General features: G+C 52.4%; 6 protein-coding genes across 6 annotated transcripts; 3 read left to right on the top strand and 3 right to left on the bottom strand.

Annotated features, from left to right (window-relative positions):
* Window positions 1-16: 16 nt before the first annotated feature.
* Window positions 17-7170, bottom strand: LAESUDRAFT_754961 (NADPH-dependent glutamate synthase; the record flags this gene model as incomplete). Its single annotated transcript, XM_040911974.1, has 14 exons — window positions 17-79; window positions 132-219; window positions 275-354; window positions 412-671; window positions 723-775; window positions 836-1050; window positions 1109-1270; window positions 1326-1386; window positions 1439-1623; window positions 1677-3379; window positions 3432-4732; window positions 4784-6164; window positions 6220-6431; window positions 6491-7170. 14 exons carry the CDS (start codon window positions 7168-7170, stop codon window positions 17-19), a joined length of 6444 nt encoding a protein of 2147 aa, XP_040769037.1.
* Window positions 7171-8032: 862 nt separating this feature from the next.
* Window positions 8033-9874, bottom strand: LAESUDRAFT_691964 (WD40 repeat-like protein). The gene is made up of 11 exons (XM_040906107.1): window positions 9720-9874; window positions 9624-9652; window positions 9502-9574; window positions 9342-9454; window positions 9243-9283; window positions 9082-9188; window positions 8951-9028; window positions 8766-8887; window positions 8550-8698; window positions 8418-8495; window positions 8033-8362 (listed from the first exon to the last, which is right to left on the bottom strand). The coding sequence occupies exons 1-11, from the start codon at window positions 9864-9866 to the stop codon at window positions 8325-8327; spliced, it is 975 nt and encodes a 324-aa protein (XP_040769036.1). The 5' UTR covers window positions 9867-9874; the 3' UTR covers window positions 8033-8324.
* A 773-nt stretch (window positions 9875-10647) lies between these two features.
* LAESUDRAFT_720510 (uncharacterized protein) lies at window positions 10648-11312 on the top strand. Its single transcript, XM_040907832.1, has 4 exons — window positions 10648-10705; window positions 10758-10832; window positions 10886-10938; window positions 10998-11312. The coding sequence occupies exons 1-4, from the start codon at window positions 10691-10693 to the stop codon at window positions 11023-11025; spliced, it is 171 nt and encodes a 56-aa protein (XP_040769035.1). The 5' UTR covers window positions 10648-10690; the 3' UTR covers window positions 11026-11312.
* Window positions 11313-11857: 545 nt separating this feature from the next.
* On the top strand, window positions 11858-13435 carry LAESUDRAFT_262553 (uncharacterized protein). The gene is made up of 6 exons (XM_040901776.1): window positions 11858-12198; window positions 12280-12410; window positions 12462-12870; window positions 12929-13088; window positions 13150-13201; window positions 13259-13435. The coding sequence occupies exons 1-5, from the start codon at window positions 11949-11951 to the stop codon at window positions 13187-13189; spliced, it is 990 nt and encodes a 329-aa protein (XP_040769034.1). The 5' UTR covers window positions 11858-11948; the 3' UTR covers window positions 13190-13201; window positions 13259-13435.
* Window positions 13184-14563, bottom strand: LAESUDRAFT_720508 (uncharacterized protein). Its single transcript, XM_040907831.1, has 7 exons — window positions 14220-14563; window positions 13996-14160; window positions 13799-13941; window positions 13645-13744; window positions 13399-13587; window positions 13259-13339; window positions 13184-13201 (listed from the first exon to the last, which is right to left on the bottom strand). Exons 1-5 carry the CDS (start codon window positions 14526-14528, stop codon window positions 13489-13491), a joined length of 816 nt encoding a protein of 271 aa, XP_040769033.1. The 5' UTR covers window positions 14529-14563; the 3' UTR covers window positions 13184-13201; window positions 13259-13339; window positions 13399-13488.
* A 111-nt stretch (window positions 14564-14674) lies between these two features.
* Window positions 14675-16053, top strand: LAESUDRAFT_720506 (uncharacterized protein). The gene is made up of 4 exons (XM_040907830.1): window positions 14675-14811; window positions 14869-14960; window positions 15015-15423; window positions 15490-16053. Exons 1-4 carry the CDS (start codon window positions 14682-14684, stop codon window positions 15972-15974), a joined length of 1116 nt encoding a protein of 371 aa, XP_040769032.1. The 5' UTR covers window positions 14675-14681; the 3' UTR covers window positions 15975-16053.
* The last annotated feature ends 1794 nt before the right edge of the window (window positions 16054-17847 follow it).

The raw sequence follows: 17847 nt of genomic DNA, 5'->3' as shown, positions 1-17847 counted from the left end.
CGTGCCCATCAACGAATCACGCCTCCACCTGAATCACCTGCGCGCCATTGGAAAGCGTGCTCGAGGGAGGAAGGAACGTCTACAAGAGATTAGTTAGACAAATTTTTGTATCGGAATTCTTGCGTACTCACTCTCTTCTTGATGCCGCCGTCCTCCGGCAGTCTACTGCGGCCTCCCATGAGCCACGCATCGACCTCAGCGGCAGCACCGCGACCCTCGCTACAATGGGAGATCAATCAGTGGCCTGGCCCTTAGAGGATGCGATACGACTTACTTGATTCCCCAAACGATCAAAGACTGGCCGCGACGACAATCACCCGCTGCAAAGACACCCTCGACGTTGGTGGAGTATTTCTAGTTTGTTATGCAGTCAGAAGCAGTTCGGTGAAGTATGTCAGTCATTGCTCTCACCTTGTGCGGCGTCTGGATGTTGGAACGCGCATCCTGCTTTACGCCAAGAGCCTTGATGACTTCGGACTCTGGACCGAGGAATCCAAGAGCAAGGAAGACGAGCTGCGCCGGAAAGAATTTCTCAGAACCGGGCACTTCCTCCATCTTCCAACGGCCTCCGCTGTCTTTAGTCCATTCGACGCGCACGGTGTTCAAGCCCTTCAGCTTGCCCTCTTCGTCGAGGACGAAGTCCTTAGTGGAGATGCAGTATTCACGAGGATCTATCTCACATAATCAGATGGTGCTGCAGTCCGTAAAGGGAGAGCGCTTACCGTTTCCGAAGTGCGCGGCAACCTCGGTATGCCCATAATCCGTACGGAAGATCCTGTTGTGCGATGAACTTATTCAGTATGTGGGAAAACCACGATGAAAGGTGGATACTGACCTAGGCCATTGAGGCCATGGGTTGTCTCGTCCGCGCGAGGCAGGCGGCTTGGGTAGCAGCTCGAAGTTGGTGACCGACTTCGCTCCGTGGCGCATGGAAGTACCAATGCAGTCGTTTCCGGTGTCACCGCCGCCAATAACGATTACATCTTTGCCCTTAGCATTGATATAGTTGCCGTTCTGCAGCTCAGAATCAAGCAGTGACTTGGTGTTCAACTAGAGTCACGCTGACAGTCAACCCTATGAATATACGTAAAGATGACAAAATCCGCACCCGCAGATATTCCATGGCGAAGTGAATGCCATCCGCTTCGCGATTAGGAATCTTCAGATCGCGAGGCCAGGTTGCGCCGGTGCAAATGACAACGGCATCGTTTTGCGCACGAAGGTCGTTCACATCGATGTCCTTGCCAACGTATGTGTTGGGAACGAATGTCTAGCAAACGACGATCGGTATACGTCTAGACGGGTGAAGAGAACCTGAGACCTACCACCCCTTCCGCCGCCATGAGGTCCAAACGCCTCTGGATGACTGCCTTGTCGAGCTTCATGCTACAAAATAATCAATCAGAGAATTGCCTCGAGGACTCAGGGTCGCACTCACTTGGGAATTCCATACATGAGAAGGCCTCCCATGCGGTCGTTACGATCATAGACTGTAATGTGGTGACCGGCCTTGTTCAATTGATCTGCACACGCCAAACCCGCAGGGCCTGAACCAATGATAGCAATTTTCTTTCCCGTGCGGAAATGAGGAATCTTAGGTTGCATCCAACCCTTCTCGAAACCCTGCGACCCAAATAAATACCAATAATAGAAGTTCAGCAACGAAGACGACACACCTTGTCGATGATCGCGCACTCGATACTCTTGATACCCACGGGCTGCTCATTAATACCGAGCACGCATGCTCCCTCACACGGAGCAGGGCAGACACGGCCAGTGAACTCGGGGAAATTATTCGTCATGAGGAGACGATTAAGGGCATCCTGCCACTGGTTCTTGAACACCAGGTCGTTCCACTTCGGGATGATATTGGAAATAGGGCAGCCGGTATCAGACTGGCAGAACGGCACACCACAGTCCATGCAACGCGCAGATTGGTACTTCAGCTCCTCTTCAGTGAGACGAGCGGAAATCTCCCTCCAATCCTTGACCCGCTTCCGAGGAGGGCGGTACGTCTCGGTAAGGCGCTTGTACTTCATGAAGCCGCGGGTCTTGTCGAGCTTGTTGAGGCGCTGCTTCGTGGTAGCATCGTCAACAAGCGAGTCCTCCAAGTCTGTCATGGATGGCTCTACCCGTGTCTTCGATGATGATCGACTGGTGAGGGACAGCGGCTCCTTAGGCAGGAGAATATCCTCGAGACCTTCGGATGCAAGGTCCACTTGACTGGCGGTCCGCGAGGGGATCAAATCGATCGTACTCTGACGCATCTTCTCTTCCTTCACCTTGGCGGCTTCCTCCTCGAGAACGCGCTTGTAGTCATGAGGCATGACACGAACGAACAGCGGCAGCAGATGGTGGAAGTCATGTAGGACACGATCGGCAACCTCGGAGCCAGTATAATGACGGTGGTCTTCAATGAGCCCGCGCAGCTGAGCGATCTCTCGCGGGTCAATGACTTTCCCGAGCTCGACCATCTCCGGGTTGACTTTGGACGCGAACGTGTGAGCGGTATCCAGAACGTACGCAATGCCTCCGCTCATACCAGCCGCGAAATTACGGCCAGTGCTGCCAAGGATTACGACACGGCCACCGGTCATGTATTCACACCCATGGTCACCAGTTCCCTCAACCACAGCGTTGGCACCCGAATTCCTGACTGCGAATCGCTCCGCAGCGACCCCACGAATGAACGCCTCACCGGATGTCGCACCATATAAGCAAACGTTGCCTACGATGATGTTCTCCTCGGCCTTGAAGGTTGATTGCTTCGGTGGGTAGACGATCAAACGACCGCCAGAAAGACCCTTTCCAACGTAGTCATTTGCATCTCCCTCCAACTCGATTGTGATACCGGGCGCCAAGAAAGCCCCGAGGGACTGACCAGCGGAACCCCTCATACTGATGTGAATGGTGTCCTTCGGAAGGCCTTCCTCGCCGTATAATTTCGAAACGCGGTACGACAGTGATGTACCGAGCGCGCGGTCAGTATTAGTGACATCACAGTCGACGTGCACCGGAAGACCCTTAGTAAGCGCAGGCTCAGATTCATCAATAAACTTGTTGTCGAGACGAATATACAGCTTATGGTCTTGAGGACGGACACGATAGGTTGCAGCGCCACGGCGCATCTGCCAGGCAGGCTTCAAGACGGCGGATAGATCGAGGTGCGCAGTCTTCGGAGTGCGTAGCTTCTCATTCACCTTAAGCATATCGGCCCTGCCAACCATCTCATTGATGGTACGGAAACCGAGCTTCGCCATGTGCGAGCGTAGATCTTCGGCAATGTAGTAGAAGAAATTGATCACTTGCTCAGGCTGGCCGGCGAACTTGGCGCGCAGCTGAGGATCCTGTGTTGCGATTCCGACAGGACAAGTATTCACTATCCAAAATTATTAGCATCCACATGTGAACTCGATACGAAAAACACTTACAATGACACTTCCTCATCATAATACATCCCATCGCGATCAGAGGTGTCGTCGCGAAGCCCCACTCCTCCGCACCCAATAGACAAGCAATCGCGATATCACGACCAGTACGAATCTGTCCGTCGGTCTGGAGAGTGACGCGGCCACGCAGATCATTAAGCACCAGGGTCTGATGAGTCTCGGCCAAACCAAGCTCCCAAGGAAGACCGGCATTCTTGATACCAGTCCAGCGCGAGGCACCAGTTCCACCATCGTGGCCGGAGATAAGAATGTGATCTGCCTTCGCCTTCGCAACACCGCTGGCGACAATACCAACACCTACCTCCGACACCAACTTCACAGAAACACGTGCTCTAGGATTCGAACACTTCAGATCGTAGATAAGCTGCTTGAGATCCTCGATGGAGTAGATATCGTGGTGAGGTGGCGGCGAAATTAGACCGACGCCTGTGGTAGAATGACGAGTGCGGGCAATGGAAGTAGAGACCTTATGTCCCGGAAGCTCTCCTCCTTCTCCCGGTTTCGCGCCTTGAGCCATCTTGATCTGCAGTTCATCTGCGTCGGCAAGGTAATTCGAGGTGACACCGAAGCGGCCAGATGCGACTTGCTTGATCGCAGAGCGCATAGTGTCGCCGTTCGGCAACACAAGCGACCGCTCCGCATCCTCACCTCCTTCACCCGTATTCGACTTGCCGCCGAGACGGTTCATGGCAATCGCAAGCGTAGAGTGAGCCTCCATCGAGATGGAACCGTACGACATCGCACCAGTGACGAAGCGACGGACGATCTCATTCCACGGCTCGACCTGCTCGATCGGAATCGGGGCTGCATTCTCGTAGCGGAAGTCAAGGAGGCCACGGAGATGTACCGCTTTGGTCTGCTCGTTCGCATTGTTTGCATATGCGTCGTAGCCGCGCTGGTTCTTCTCGCGAACGGCGTCCTGCAGGTTCGCGATGCCTGTCGGATCGTTGATGTGCGCCTCCCCGCCGGAACGCCAGTGGTAGTCGCCCGACTCCGGCATGCCAGGAGGAATGATCGTCTCGCGGGACGGCCAACCACGCTCGTGCATCTCGAATGCGTCCATCGCCAGCAGGTCGAACGTAGCTCCCTGTACACGGCTAGCAGTACCGGTAAAGCAGCTCTCGATGACTTCGGTATGCAAGCCGAGTGCCTCGAAGATCTGAGCTCCCTTGTACGATTGCAGAGTCGAGATACCCATCTTCGACATCACCTTCTGAATACCGTTGTCAACGGAGTGACGAAAGTTGTGCAGCAGGTCGTCGAAAGTCTTGTTGTCCTTAACCCTGTATCATGTATCAGCGATGTCCTTCCAGAACGATCAAATATGTACTTACAATCCCTCCCGGGCGACCTTGTGAATACATTCCATCGCCAGCCACGGGCAGATACCGTCGGCACCATAGCCGAGCAAGACGCACAGATGATGCACCTCACGCGCCTCACCAGTCTCGACGAGCAACGCAACCTTCGCACGCTTTTTCTGAGACACGAGGTGCTGATGCACTCCACCGCACGCGATCAGTGCAGACAGCGGGACACGCTCGGGGCCCGTCTCGCGATCCGACAAAATGATGACCTTGATACCCTCCTCGATAGCCTCCATGGCCTCGCTGCAAACACGCTCGAGGGCGAGCTTGTAGCCAGGCAGACCATGCTCCTTCGGAAACGTGATGTCGATGATGCGCGAGGGCCAGCTCGAGTATGCATATTTCAAGCTCTTCATCGCATTCATCTCCTCCATCGTGAGAATGGGAGAACGGAGAAGAATACGGTGGCACTGCTCGGGCTTCATCTCGAGGAGGTTACCCTCGGGGCCGATGTATGCCTCGAGAGACATGACGATGTTCTCACGTATGGGGTCGATCGGAGGGTTGGTGACCTGCGCGAAGAGCTGGCGGAAGTACTCGTAGACCAGGCGAGGCTGCGTTGACATGCACGCCAACGGCGCGTCGTTGCCCATGGACCCAAGAGCCTCTTTGCCGTCAGTGACCATTGGCATCAAGAGCAGGTTGAGCTGCTCGACGGTGTATCCAAAAGCGAGCAGCTTCGGATCGGTACTGAGAGAGTACCCGTCGATCTGGGGATCAACGCTCTGTGAGCGCTTGACGCGCTTCACGATGTTAGGTACATGCAGGACGTGCGCCTCGATCCAGGAGGCAAAGTTCTGCTTGGAAGCAGTATTGCGCTTCAGTTCCTTATCGTCGACGATGCGGCCCTCCTCGGTGTCAACGAGGAGCATACGACCCGGCTTGAGACGGCCCTTCGAAACAACCTTCTCGGGAGGAATGAAAACAGCGCCAACCTCAGATGCGCAAACGATTATATCCTCATTCGTCACGACGTAACGGCAAGGTCTTAAGCCATTGCGGTCCAAATTGGCACCGCAGTACCGTCCATCGCTGAATGCGAACAGCGCAGGGCCGTCCCATGGCTCCTGAAGGCAGGCTGCCCAGTTATAGAACGCTTTCTTTTCGGGGTCCATCATTTCATTGCCCTGCCATGCCTCGGGGATCAGCATCATGACTGATTCGGGGAGCGTTAGAACCCCATTGACGACGAGCAGCTCGAGCACGTTATCGAATGCAGCGGAATCAGATCCGCCGGATTCGATGATCGGATAGAGCAGATCCAACTGGTCGCCGAAGTGCGAAGAAGACAGCACGCCTTCGCGAGCACGCATCCAGTTTTTGTTGCCGCGAATGGTGTTAATTTCACCTGATCGGCGGTGGCATCAAAATCATATTCATCAATGCCAAATGACATCGCTTACCGTTGTGAGCGGCCCAACGCATAGGTTGCGCACGGTCCCAACTCGGGAACGTGTTTGTAGAGAAACGGGAATGCACGAGTGCAAAGTGAGAACGATAGAGGACATGATTGAGGTCATGGTAATAATTGTACACTTGCGATGGCGAGAGTTGACCTTTGTACACAATGTTCTTGGATGAGAGCGAACAAACGTAGAAACCCTTTGCGAGAGTACTTTGGATAGACAAACAGAGTTAAGCCAACGTAAAGGAAGAGAAGACGAGAAGACAAACATGCTGTGGGTCGCGTGCTTGCGGAGAACATATAGCTGTCGTTCGAGGTACTTCGGGTCAAATGCGCCGTTGCGGCTGGTATGTCCGTCTCCATAGTGCGATCGCAGGACGATGAAGGGTTGCAGAATGGAAGGCTCCTTGCTAGCAGCTGCGGGGCCCAGGATCGTACCGTCCGTAGGGACCTCTCTCCACCCGAGGACTCGAAGACCGAGTTCATCGGCGATTTTGGCAAAAACACTTTGCTGTTTCTGCAAGCCGACAGGGTCATTGGCCCTGTAGAAAACGTTGCCAACGGCGTACTGGCCGGCCTCGGGAAGCTCGCAACCAATGTCTCTTTCAGCCTCACGCTGGAAAAAAAGGTGGGGAATGCCGGTCATGACACCTGCACCGTCTCCATCACGGCTGTCCGCACCGGTGGCACCGCGGTGGGCCATGGCGCAGAGAAGCTGGCGCGCATCTGAGACGATTTTGTGACTTTCCTCGCCCTTGATTTGGCAGATGAAGCCTACACCGCAGGAGTCCTTCTCGTATTGATTCTCGTACAGGCCCTGACTGGCGGGCAATGCCCCGTCCCAGGAAGCGGGGTCACGTTCGACGTCGTAGAACCCATTTTGCGTATCGATGTCTGGTACAGGCAAAGAAGTGCTCGGTATGGGGGAAGCAGGATCAGCGACGGCCATAGAACGTAAGAAGGGAGAGCTGGGAGGACTAGGAGCACGACGAGGACGGTGGGTGGATAGAATATGGTTGCGGTGCAAGAGAGAGAGGTGCGGATGGCAATGAGGGCGCGGCACAAATTTCTAAACGGTGAGCAGGGAGGATGGAGTCACTTGGAGAACATTCACGCCACGGCCTCCCGAAGACATCCGAGCTGAGCGAACATTAATTCTGGGCGCTTGATGGGGCCGCCGTCCGATCGGGATAAATTTACGTACAAAAACGAGTCCGAATCCTTGGCAAAAATACCATCGTCCAATCAGCAGTCGCTCCCTAGTCATATTTTCCGGCCAAAGCGGATGCCCGTCTGCAGCTGATTTCGCCACGCCGCGCACCTGCGGAGATACTTCGCGGGATCAAGACACTACACGGCAATGAATACATTGTTTTCGAGCTCGTGACTCATTTCAGAAAGCTCGGGAATCCAAAACGCATGCCTTGGCCGTCGAACAGCAAAGCAAAACTAAAGTGCTCCCGGACCTCTTAACCTACGCATAGATATGAATTCTCGCAGCAAAACGGCATGACACTCTTCGTGTACGTAGATCTTCGCCTCTGACGCTCGGTCTTGACGTGCAATGTCTGATACGCATCGAGAAACATCGGCAGCTATTCGAGAAGACATAATCAAGTCTCGAAGAAAACCTACGGTATAAATGGCTCTTCTCTCACGATGCACATATGAATCTCCTCACAGTGGCGCAGATGTGAAGCTTAAGTACTGTCATTGATATGCGCATGTCTGACCTCGGATCGACGTTGCCTCGCCATCAGGGAAGGGTGTGCTTCTGAGGAGAACTCACCCTGCATGAAGGTGTTCATAACCGATATTCATGACGTCCTGCTGTCCCATAGCCGGCGGGCGCAAGCATCCCGCCAAAGGCCTAGATCCCGAACGCGAAACATGCCATACAGGGTGCCCCAGATTGCACACACGGACACGACATGGTCAATAATAATATAGATATTACCCCTGAGAATAGCTTGCAGCACAGCCCACAGTATCTATCTGTCGAATTCCCATATGCTCTCGCCTGCGTGTTAGGCACAGGTTGAGAATGAAGACATAATTGACGAGCATGGGGCAGCATGATGTAAAAAAATTCGGGGGCACAGGCTAGCCGGCGCCATCGTGCAACGCGCAACAGACAGCAGCTGAGAGACGGGTTAGCGTCGGACGAATTGCATTAAGACGGGAAAAGAAGCGAACCTTTGTGATGACCAGTGTACTGTCGCACAGTCTCTCCAGACGCCATCTCCCACAGACGCGCTGTATGGTCTGAAGATGCTGTGTGCAGTTCAATATAAGCAGTATCCAGAGACGATGAACTATAAACCGCACCGGTCACGAGATATGCAGAGTCAGCGCTAAAAGCGCAGTCCCACACCCATCGCTGATGGCCTTGCAGAACCTTTTCCATTTTGAATTCATACGTTGGCGTCAAGGACCATATCTTCACTGTGGTATCTGCCGAGCATGTGGCCAGATACCTGGGAGACGCTAACGTGAGAACCTCGCTTGCCACTGGGCATCGAGAAGGGATAGAATCTTCCTCACTTGGTATCGGGGCTGAGCAGGCATCTCGTCAAGTATTTCGTATGCGCTTGGAATTTAGTGACGGCCTGGAACCTCGGAAGGTCCGATCGCTCGTCATTGATTTTCCAGACGTAACACTTGCCCTGTAATATCAACATTCAGCGATGTACTTCGCGACGCAGACATGCGGTGATAGCAGAACGAACCTTGTAATTGCCCGCAACAAGGCAGGAACCGTCAGAGGCAAGGCTGATTGAGCGCATGGGGGTGTCGCCTGCTGGGGTCTGTGGAGATTCGTGAACGTCAAGTGAAGCTACGCATTCGTAAAAGAGCGCACCAGTTCGTGTGTGCAGATGTTCTCGGAAAGGTCCCATTGCTTAATTCTTCCGGCTTGGTCACACGAGATGAGTTCTCCTTGGTTCGGATGCACAACCACGTCGTTGACTAATATGAAGAGGATCAGTAAGCAGCCCTCGCCATTCGAGGTTTAATATGCACCGGGAGCCTCATTATCGTAGTTCCGATGGAGATGAGTGCTTCTGCCGCGGTCTTCTGGGTGAACTGAAGAGCGGCGACATGGAAGACACAGGGGCGTACCGAAGGTCCCAGATCTTGATCGTCCCATCTTCACTGCCGGTCACTACCCACTTGCCTTCACTGTGGAATGACACCGATGTAATGTTTGCATTGTGCCCTTCAAACGTTATGAGCTGAGGGGGTTCAGTCTCAGCCGGTCAAATAGACCAGAAACACTCACTGGAGTAGACGAAGTACTCGCAACTTCATATATATTGACTTTCTTGTGAATTGCGGCAGCTAATAGACGCTTGCTTGGGCATTTTGTAGCGTGTTTGGATTCAAAGAGCTGCAAAAACTCACTCTGGAGAGATCGCTAGGCGATTCACTTGCTGTAAGGCCCCAGTTAAGAGGAGATCTAAGCTTATGAGGTCTGTATCGCTATATGAATCGCCTTACCCCGGACTCGTCCTTCCGCGCGATTGTTCTCGAGCAGATTCCACTCCAGGCTTCCCAAAAGCGTATATCATGATCATATGATCCAGTAACGAGAATGACGGACAAATCTGGGCGTGCAGCAGCTGCCCTACTCGATTGCGATGGCATGGTGGACGGTGGCCTTCAGCTGTGGGTCTTGAGTCTCCGATCGAGTAATGTCGATTACGTAACGCATTTGTCCACTCAGGGTTAGAGGCAGTCTCAGGTTCTCAGCCGCCTGTGATGTATCTCGACTCGATACGATGTCTGTCCTCTCTTCCATGCATCATCGTGCATCTCCAATGCCCCAATCTGACTCGGCTATTGCAACGATCTAGACACTGCCCTCTATGAGAATACAGGCAGCATGGCGTTCCTCTGGAGAAGAACCAAGGCGCTTTTGGTAGCGCAGCGAGCCTCGGCCGTCTAATCTATACGCGAACACTTTTGGAATGGCCGATCCTACTGGTTGTGCTGCCATCCCACTTCGTAAAGTGCTCATATGTCTGTCTATGGTCCCCATATCGGAATTCTCCCGCGAAGCATTCTGGCCCATCCTCAATATACAACGTGGGATCTCTATAGACGAACAATGTTTATTTAAGACTCTTAATTCGATCGTTATTGAGTCTTCTCTTTCCGCTCTGGTGTGGAGAAACTCCGTGCGGACGTTCGTTGACGTGAAGAAGCTCCCTGCATCTCAAGCCGCAGCACCTTCAGACCGTTGGCGCATACCTCGTTCAACTCTCTCATCACGATCGAAAATGGGGCTTCCTTCCTGGCAGCATCCGTCACTCCAAGAACTTCTGCATGAGTGCGTTGCCGTTCTAGCCTCTTCTCTGTCATCAAGTATGAATTGCTGTCAGCTACGCCACTAGGTATAAAATGCTAGCATGTTCTACTCATTCAGCCCGCTCCCAACCCAATAATTCTGTCTGCCATCCGCCTCTGCTATGGACAATTTTCCTGTACGTTCCAACGATCCGTCTCCGTCGTTGGAAGGCTGATCCCATACCATAGCCTGGCACTCGAGTTGCTATTCATGAGGGCGACCGATACCGCTACGGAACAGTACAAGGCACCGAGACAGTGGAGGTTTGTTGGCATTTACAGCATGGCTAGACGTCTCCTGACAAGTATTCGTTCAGAATATGCAAGTTGCCATTGTCAAGCTGGACGGAGGTGATATTGCCAAAATCCCGTGCGTACCGTGCTTTTTAAATCCGATATTTGCTCAACCGCCACGGAACATTCGTGTAGCATCAATGCTCTCACACGGGCGGGATGAACCAAAAAGTTGGGAGCACCCTCAAAATGCGGACTGCATATCTGTTATCTGCATGGGATTCGGACCTTCTGATTGCAGCTATTTCATCACGCAGTCCATCTCCCAGACTCTTTCTGCTCGTAGATTTATGAATCGGACATAATCGCGTCTGCGATCATAGAAGGGTTTCGTTAGCACATTACACTTGACACTATCCGGAAATTAGGATTTTACGGCGTCGGTAGATTATCATATAAGACATCACGTACGCGACGTTCTGCATGATTGCGATGCTCTCCATGCGGTAGACCGTGAGCAAAGTGGCGGTGGTCTAGATTCGGACCGGCCCCCGGTACGTAAAGGGACAGAGTGCGCAAGCAAATGATGTGGGACCGTTCCGCGCTGGTGACACTCCAAAGAAAAGGCACCGATCCTTGACGCGAGAAAGGCGAGGTGTCTTGGAGTTTTTCCACGACTTTACCCCTGCCACAACCAGCCAAGGCAGCCTCGAGCCAATCAACGCAGATGAAGTGTATAATGGACCTTTTCCCCATGGCTTTCATCTACTTGACTTTTCAGGAAAGTGGAAAATTTCCAATTCATATCTAAGAGCCCTTCCAATGAAAGACTCTGTGCTTTATTTGCCGTGTGCGATCCCAAGAACGATGTACAGCTTTTTACGTCCGAGAAATTTGGCAGGACGACATGAGCATCGTTCTCTTATTCCAGCAGCAATGTAACACAATGTGCAGGGCGTAGTAGAAGCGGAGATGACTCGCTTGCAACAATCAGAATTTGATTACGGCAAATGCTGTCGTTGGGTCGGCGTTTGTACGCTCATTATCCTTGTACTCAACCAACAACTCGTCAACTGTGCTCTGCAGGCCAGCCAGCCAGAGCAGGTGCTGGACCCTAACAGATCCAGATCCGAAGATCGATGCAGCATGGCGTCGAGTCCGATCTGGTGGCGGCTGTGCCGATATCCAATTGTGACCACCGTCACCACAAACGTTCTGTCCTATCTGTTGTCTCTGGTGTTACGGATGCTGTTCTACAGCCTGGACCAGGTTATTACGACTGCAGAGCATGTAGAGGAGCGGCTGCTTCAGGTTTTCTCAACCGTCTTCCACGTACCCGGTTGCGATATATACAAACCGGAAGAGAGTGCTATTGTGGTTCTGGGTGGAGAGTATGGTACGTTCCACGAGCGTGAAGCTGCTTTCTAGGAATCGTGACCAAGTTGTTAACCCACATCACACTGATAAAATGTCGTAGAAACTGGTAAACAAATTGCTATACATTTCTCGAAGCTCGGGTACACCGTCTTCGCTCTTTGCCGCGCACAGGAGTCCAGTCAATATTCTGACATCGTCGGCACCAGCGCTGATAAGCAAAGCATCTCTTCGGTATGACCATTTTCTGATCTTTTTTTCATCAAATGCTGAGTCTGCCAGAAGCTTCTGCATGAATGGCATCAAAGGCGGAAGCACTCTGACGGCAGGCACTATGGTCTTCTTGCACCGATGACGTTCGAGATGCATTCAATGTCCAAATCAGCGCACGCGTTCGAGACCATCCACGCATGTTGCGAAACCCATTCCCCCCATCTAATCGCTGCTATTCTGTTGCCAGAGCCGAACGATTCACCAAATCATCCAGCGGGCATTACTGGATATCACTCCGCAGCACCGCATGCCGAGCAGTCCCCAGAACTCGACATCGCTTTGTCCCGATTGTCCTCATGGTCAAATTGTACCAGCCGCACTATTGATGAGCTCATGCACGTAATCAGCCATTGCCTCGATTTGCTACTTGCGTCCTCTGGGCGCGTAGTGCTGATATCCGAACAACCTGATTTGCTGCACTGTGAGTCATCATTAAGGACCTTTCAATACAACGTCGGCAGTGACTGACGATACATTAGCCGTGCGCACATCAGCCTCACAGCCGGTGCATGCGGCTGTCGCTGCTTCGTTGATGAGAGAATTGGAGCCATTAGGCATCGCTATATCGCTAGTCAGGACGAGTAGCCTGACCGACCCCCTTCGTAACTCTAACAAAGAGCAGTCGGGGGATAGAACGATGTGAGTACTAGTTAATGCTGCGACGCCGCAGCCGATTTATCGTACGACCGCGAAAGTACAGACGAGAGTCTGCCAAGGAACTCAGCCGGAATGGGAGATAGACCTTTCCTCCGGTAAGCTCAAGCCTAACCCTTAGCTTTAATCTGCAAGCGGTTGAACAGTTCGATCAGCGCAACGGTAGAAGTGCTTCAACAATATACCACGCCAACGTGCGACATTGTCAGGGTGGTGGAACACATTATTGGCTCACGGTAAGATATCTTTATCGGGATCGCCCCTTGATACAAGATGACAGCTGTGCGCCTAACAGATATCCGAAACGTCAGTATACTACCGGCATTAATTCAATTCTCTCGTCAGCCATGAGCGAGATAACGCGATTTATAGACGTTACAGGGACTCATCGTGCTTCCCTTCCCTCTTCCTCTAGAAACGATTGACCAGTTATTGGACCCTTGGCTGTCTTGAGCTTTGCCAGTTGTGTAGGTGGCAGACGATCCTGGGAGTGAGAAACGACATTCAACTGTCTATTGAGTCAGATGACATTATAACGTACTCGGATCATGAGACTCAGACGTTGTCCACCGTCAGAATGAGATCCGTCGACGGAACCGCGTTGAAGGATTGAGTGTTTGTAATTATATCGAATAGAATCCCTTTTACAGGCTTTTTAAGACGTAAGTTGCCGTGTACGTGCCGAAGATACACACTTTTGCAAATACACGCTGCCGGAGGGTAAGGGGATCATGAATTCGGTCTTGTCTTCGGTACTTTCCAGTCGTAACAGACGTGTTGCTCCCAGACTTATACCCAAGATCCACGATCCACTAGCCCCGACGTTGTCGATGTGAGGCTGTCAAGTTGACGACAATGAGTTTGAGCTCATCCAAGACAGAGCAGAACACACCAAGATTTCACCATCCGAAGCGAGATGAAGAAAATGCGTTTGCGTGTTCCCACTAGGGAGAAGAGCTTGTAAACGGGCAATCACCGATGGCAGCCCTTCTATGTCAGAAGGCCACGACGAGACGTGCATTTCGCGAAACCGCTTGATAACACCGTCGTAATGTCCCTCCACACGATAGTTCAACCGTGCAGCCTCATTTAGGTACACCGTTGGATCCCACGTACCTCCTCGAAGTTGTAGTATTCATCAGCAAGGAACATTTCCCGTATGTCCGATATCTCACTCAGAGGTTTCTTTGGTGGCAAGTCCTTCCTCCGACGGCGAAACGACCTGGGCTCTGCAGAATCAAGCTTCTGTAATGCAGCAGCAAGCAAGATGCGCTGTTCGGGAAGACTAAAAAATCCAGGGTAATAGGTAAAATCTGGGGAAAAGCTGTGGCCCGCGAACTGAGATTGAGAAGTGAGGGATCTGAGGGCGGGGCGGATCAACGATCTGAGGGACGATGCAGATCGAGAGCTGGTGAAAGCGGCCATCTGAATGCCAAAGCAAGCAGTCGTTAGGACTTGTGTGTAACCAGAAGCAGAACTGAAACCCCGCGAAAGTCGACACCCGGCATGTGCCGAGGAGATCTCGGAGTTTGATTTCGGCTCGGATGAATCCCAAATATTCTCCATTTATTGACGTGCATGTCGGCCACCTCACAGGACGGTCTGCAAGATCAAGCCAGCTCATTTTACGCTGCTCTTGCCCGAACTGCCACCCGCAGTCTTGCTTTGTATTTTTCTCGCCCCGTGCGACTGTTCCGCCCCTCGAAAGGTGCGCTTTCCGCCAATTCACGGGTGTTATACGTTCATCCTCAAGCATTTGGCTCAGTGAATGGCTGGCAGTCGCTCAAGAATTTGGCATTACATCATGGTCGAGAGTTGTCACCGCATTATATCTCGTGGCTGGTCAGACAGCAAGGAGTTCGTCCTATATGCTTCAACAATTACGGTACTCTGAACTGAGGCAGCGTGTAGTTCATGGTGATTCCGAAACACTTCATTCCTCCCATGGTTGTCAACGGCGCTCTGGGCTTCGTTCTGTGGTCGACCTACACGGAAGTCTCCAATACCCTAGAGCCTCACTTGCAGTCGAGTCCGATTCTCCTGGCGGCAATCTCTGGAGCATCTGCTGGCGGTATGCAGGCGTTGGTTGCCGCACCTGCTGAGAACGTCAGACTGGCCTTCGAAGGCGGGTCCACTTCGGCGCAAGGGTGGTCTCACGCGTGGAAGGAAGTATTTCGTGGCACCCAGAAACGATTAACAACATCTGGCAGCAACAAAGTTCACGAAGCTCGCCAAGTCCGGGATTGGATGAGAGAGGTCGGTGAGATGGCTGGCCGAGGGTGGGACGGGTGGGGCTGGGGTTTTGCCAAGGACATCTGTGGTGAGACGATTTCGGCGAGAGCTTGCGTAGTGGGGGCGCATTTTGATACTCCATATGTGTGGATAGGTTTTTCGGTGTTCTTCTCCATTTTTGAGATCACCCGCCGTGCAGCTGCGCAAACGAAGTTAGTGGCGCAGAAGTTCATGCGACCCTCTCTTGTACGAGACGATATGAGGGAAACCCGGGAGTCCATGCAGAGACATGTACCGCGGATCGTGCATGCCATCACTCTCGTATTCGGCGGGGCCATCGCAGGTCTGGCTTACGAATTGACGTGTCGCCCTTGGGACATAGCACGCAAAACAATGCATATAAGTAGAGTTGCATATCCTGCCGATGGGCATTCGGTCACGACAGTGCTGCTAGATAAACTACGACATGATGGATTATTGTCGTTCTTCGAAGACCCAGCGCATGCTTTACATTACGAAGACACATCTTCTTCGCCCATGCGTCGTAGATTACACTCGGCATCGCGCACTCTAGCGCGTGTAGGTCCATGGGGAGTAGGATTTCTAGTGTGGGAAGCGTTCGGTCCGGGTCTGTCATAACCACTACATGCTTCGTAAACGAGGGATTGCTGTAGCACGACCATAGTATCAATTGAGCTGCAAATGATAACTGTCTCTGAGAGCGTTCAGTATCAGAATCAATGTCTGCAATCTGCTGGCCAGGCGGTGACCATCACGACCATCAAGGGCAGCTCGACGAATTGCGGAACAGGAAAGCGGACGTACCACCGGCGTGATGTATTCGATCAATAATGCGAGCTCCACCTTTGAATCTTCTCCTCGCAGATGGCAGCAGAAATACTAGTGTGTGAACCTTGGAGATGCAAGTCCGACTATCTTCTCCATCCACAGTGTCACTTCATGTGACGATCCGGGAGGCTGTCGGTGCTTCTCCCGCTATGACAGCGTCTGGCAGACTCTTTGCTTAGCGAACCAGTGCGAATCGCTATCTAGAGTTCAACTTACCGGCTCGATGGCGATGGTCTGCTGTGGGGCCAAGCAGATCTTCCTTCTAGAAGGACCGTCATCAAGAAGAGACCATACCGACGATCGAGGACCGAATTGGTGGCCGGAGGAGTTCTTCTGGTGCGCAGCGTTAATTTTACATAAATGCTGGAAATGTCATACTTTCCGCAGGCATAGTAGGCAGGTAATCGTTGGAAACATATGCTCCAGTGATAATGCAACTTGTGGCACGTCATCCATATTCTGCGCGACCCATGTGCAATATGTTTCAAACATGCTTTCGTGAATGAACACGTTAATGGCTCGTACAAGACGGAATGACCGCTTAGAGAGGTTCCGCAAGCCTGTGGGGATTTAAATTCAACTTCAGCGCCAACGTCAACAATGAAACCCGCGCGATACGGTCCACGCCGAGCAGGAACAATGGGATGGGCGATCTGCGGTCATCTGCGCGAAGTAATCCCCGGTACCCATGCATTATGAGCGACCTCGGCTCGTGGGAGTTCCGTACGATATCAATAAAATTGGCACTAACAGGAGAGCGCAGATCATTTCCGAGCCGTAGCTGTCAAATGAAGTGCTAGCAGAACTACGGAGAAGCTCATTTATACGCTTTTCCACTGAAACTTATGGAGTCCAGTGCAGCGTCTGCTGCCAATCGGGAATCTGTGCCGTAGGGCATCTCACACAGCATGCCCAGGCCTTGCAGGACAAGGGGCTACTCACAGCAGTGCAGATGTGCGCTCAGAAGGAACTCCGGTGATTCCGTACGTTGGCTTTGGTCCAAAAATTGCCAGTTTGCTTGCGCGCTACCGATTCACATACCGCCCATCCAGACTGACACAACATGTATGATTAACCCCACCCGCGCTGGGCTTAACGCTGCCATGTGAGTAGCCCCGAGGTATGCGGACGGTCGGCACGGGATACAGTTGGTTACAGTGAGGATCGTCATTTCAGTCACAGGCCCAGGATGGATGCGGAGTTCGAGCGGAGGAAAGATGTAAGTCACGATAGCTCGCACGAAGATGCAAATGGCTATCTTGCATAGAAACGTCGTGTTATCCGATAAGAGGCCTTCATCTTCATGACAGACATGGCTAGTGCTCGCCGCAGGCGGCAGAAACGAGGTGTCGACGTCTTCTTGCTGTGGTCAAGTTCTCTGGCGGCTGAACGTCTCGGCCTCGTTGATCTGCGCACTCCTGATATGTGCTCGCGGAGACAGTTAACTCATCTTGGCTTTATGAACGGATTCTGAACGTCGGTGGAGATACTCGATCCAAGCGAACCGACCGAGGCATCAGCCCTGAACATCTTTCGTACGTGCACCCCTCGGCGTCCTTCCTTCCACCGATACATACGGCTTGCAAGGCGACGGCGATTTCCTTAGCCGTTCAAATCAGAGCACAAGTATTGTATTGACGTAAGCTTCCGTATGGGTGCCCTG

This window comes from Laetiporus sulphureus, assembly GCF_001632365.1.
Source record: "Laetiporus sulphureus 93-53 unplaced genomic scaffold LAESUscaffold_3, whole genome shotgun sequence".
In the NCBI taxonomy this organism is placed as follows: Eukaryota; Fungi; Basidiomycota; class Agaricomycetes; order Polyporales; family Laetiporaceae; genus Laetiporus; species Laetiporus sulphureus.
This window is presented reverse-complemented; position numbering and strand designations above follow the sequence as displayed.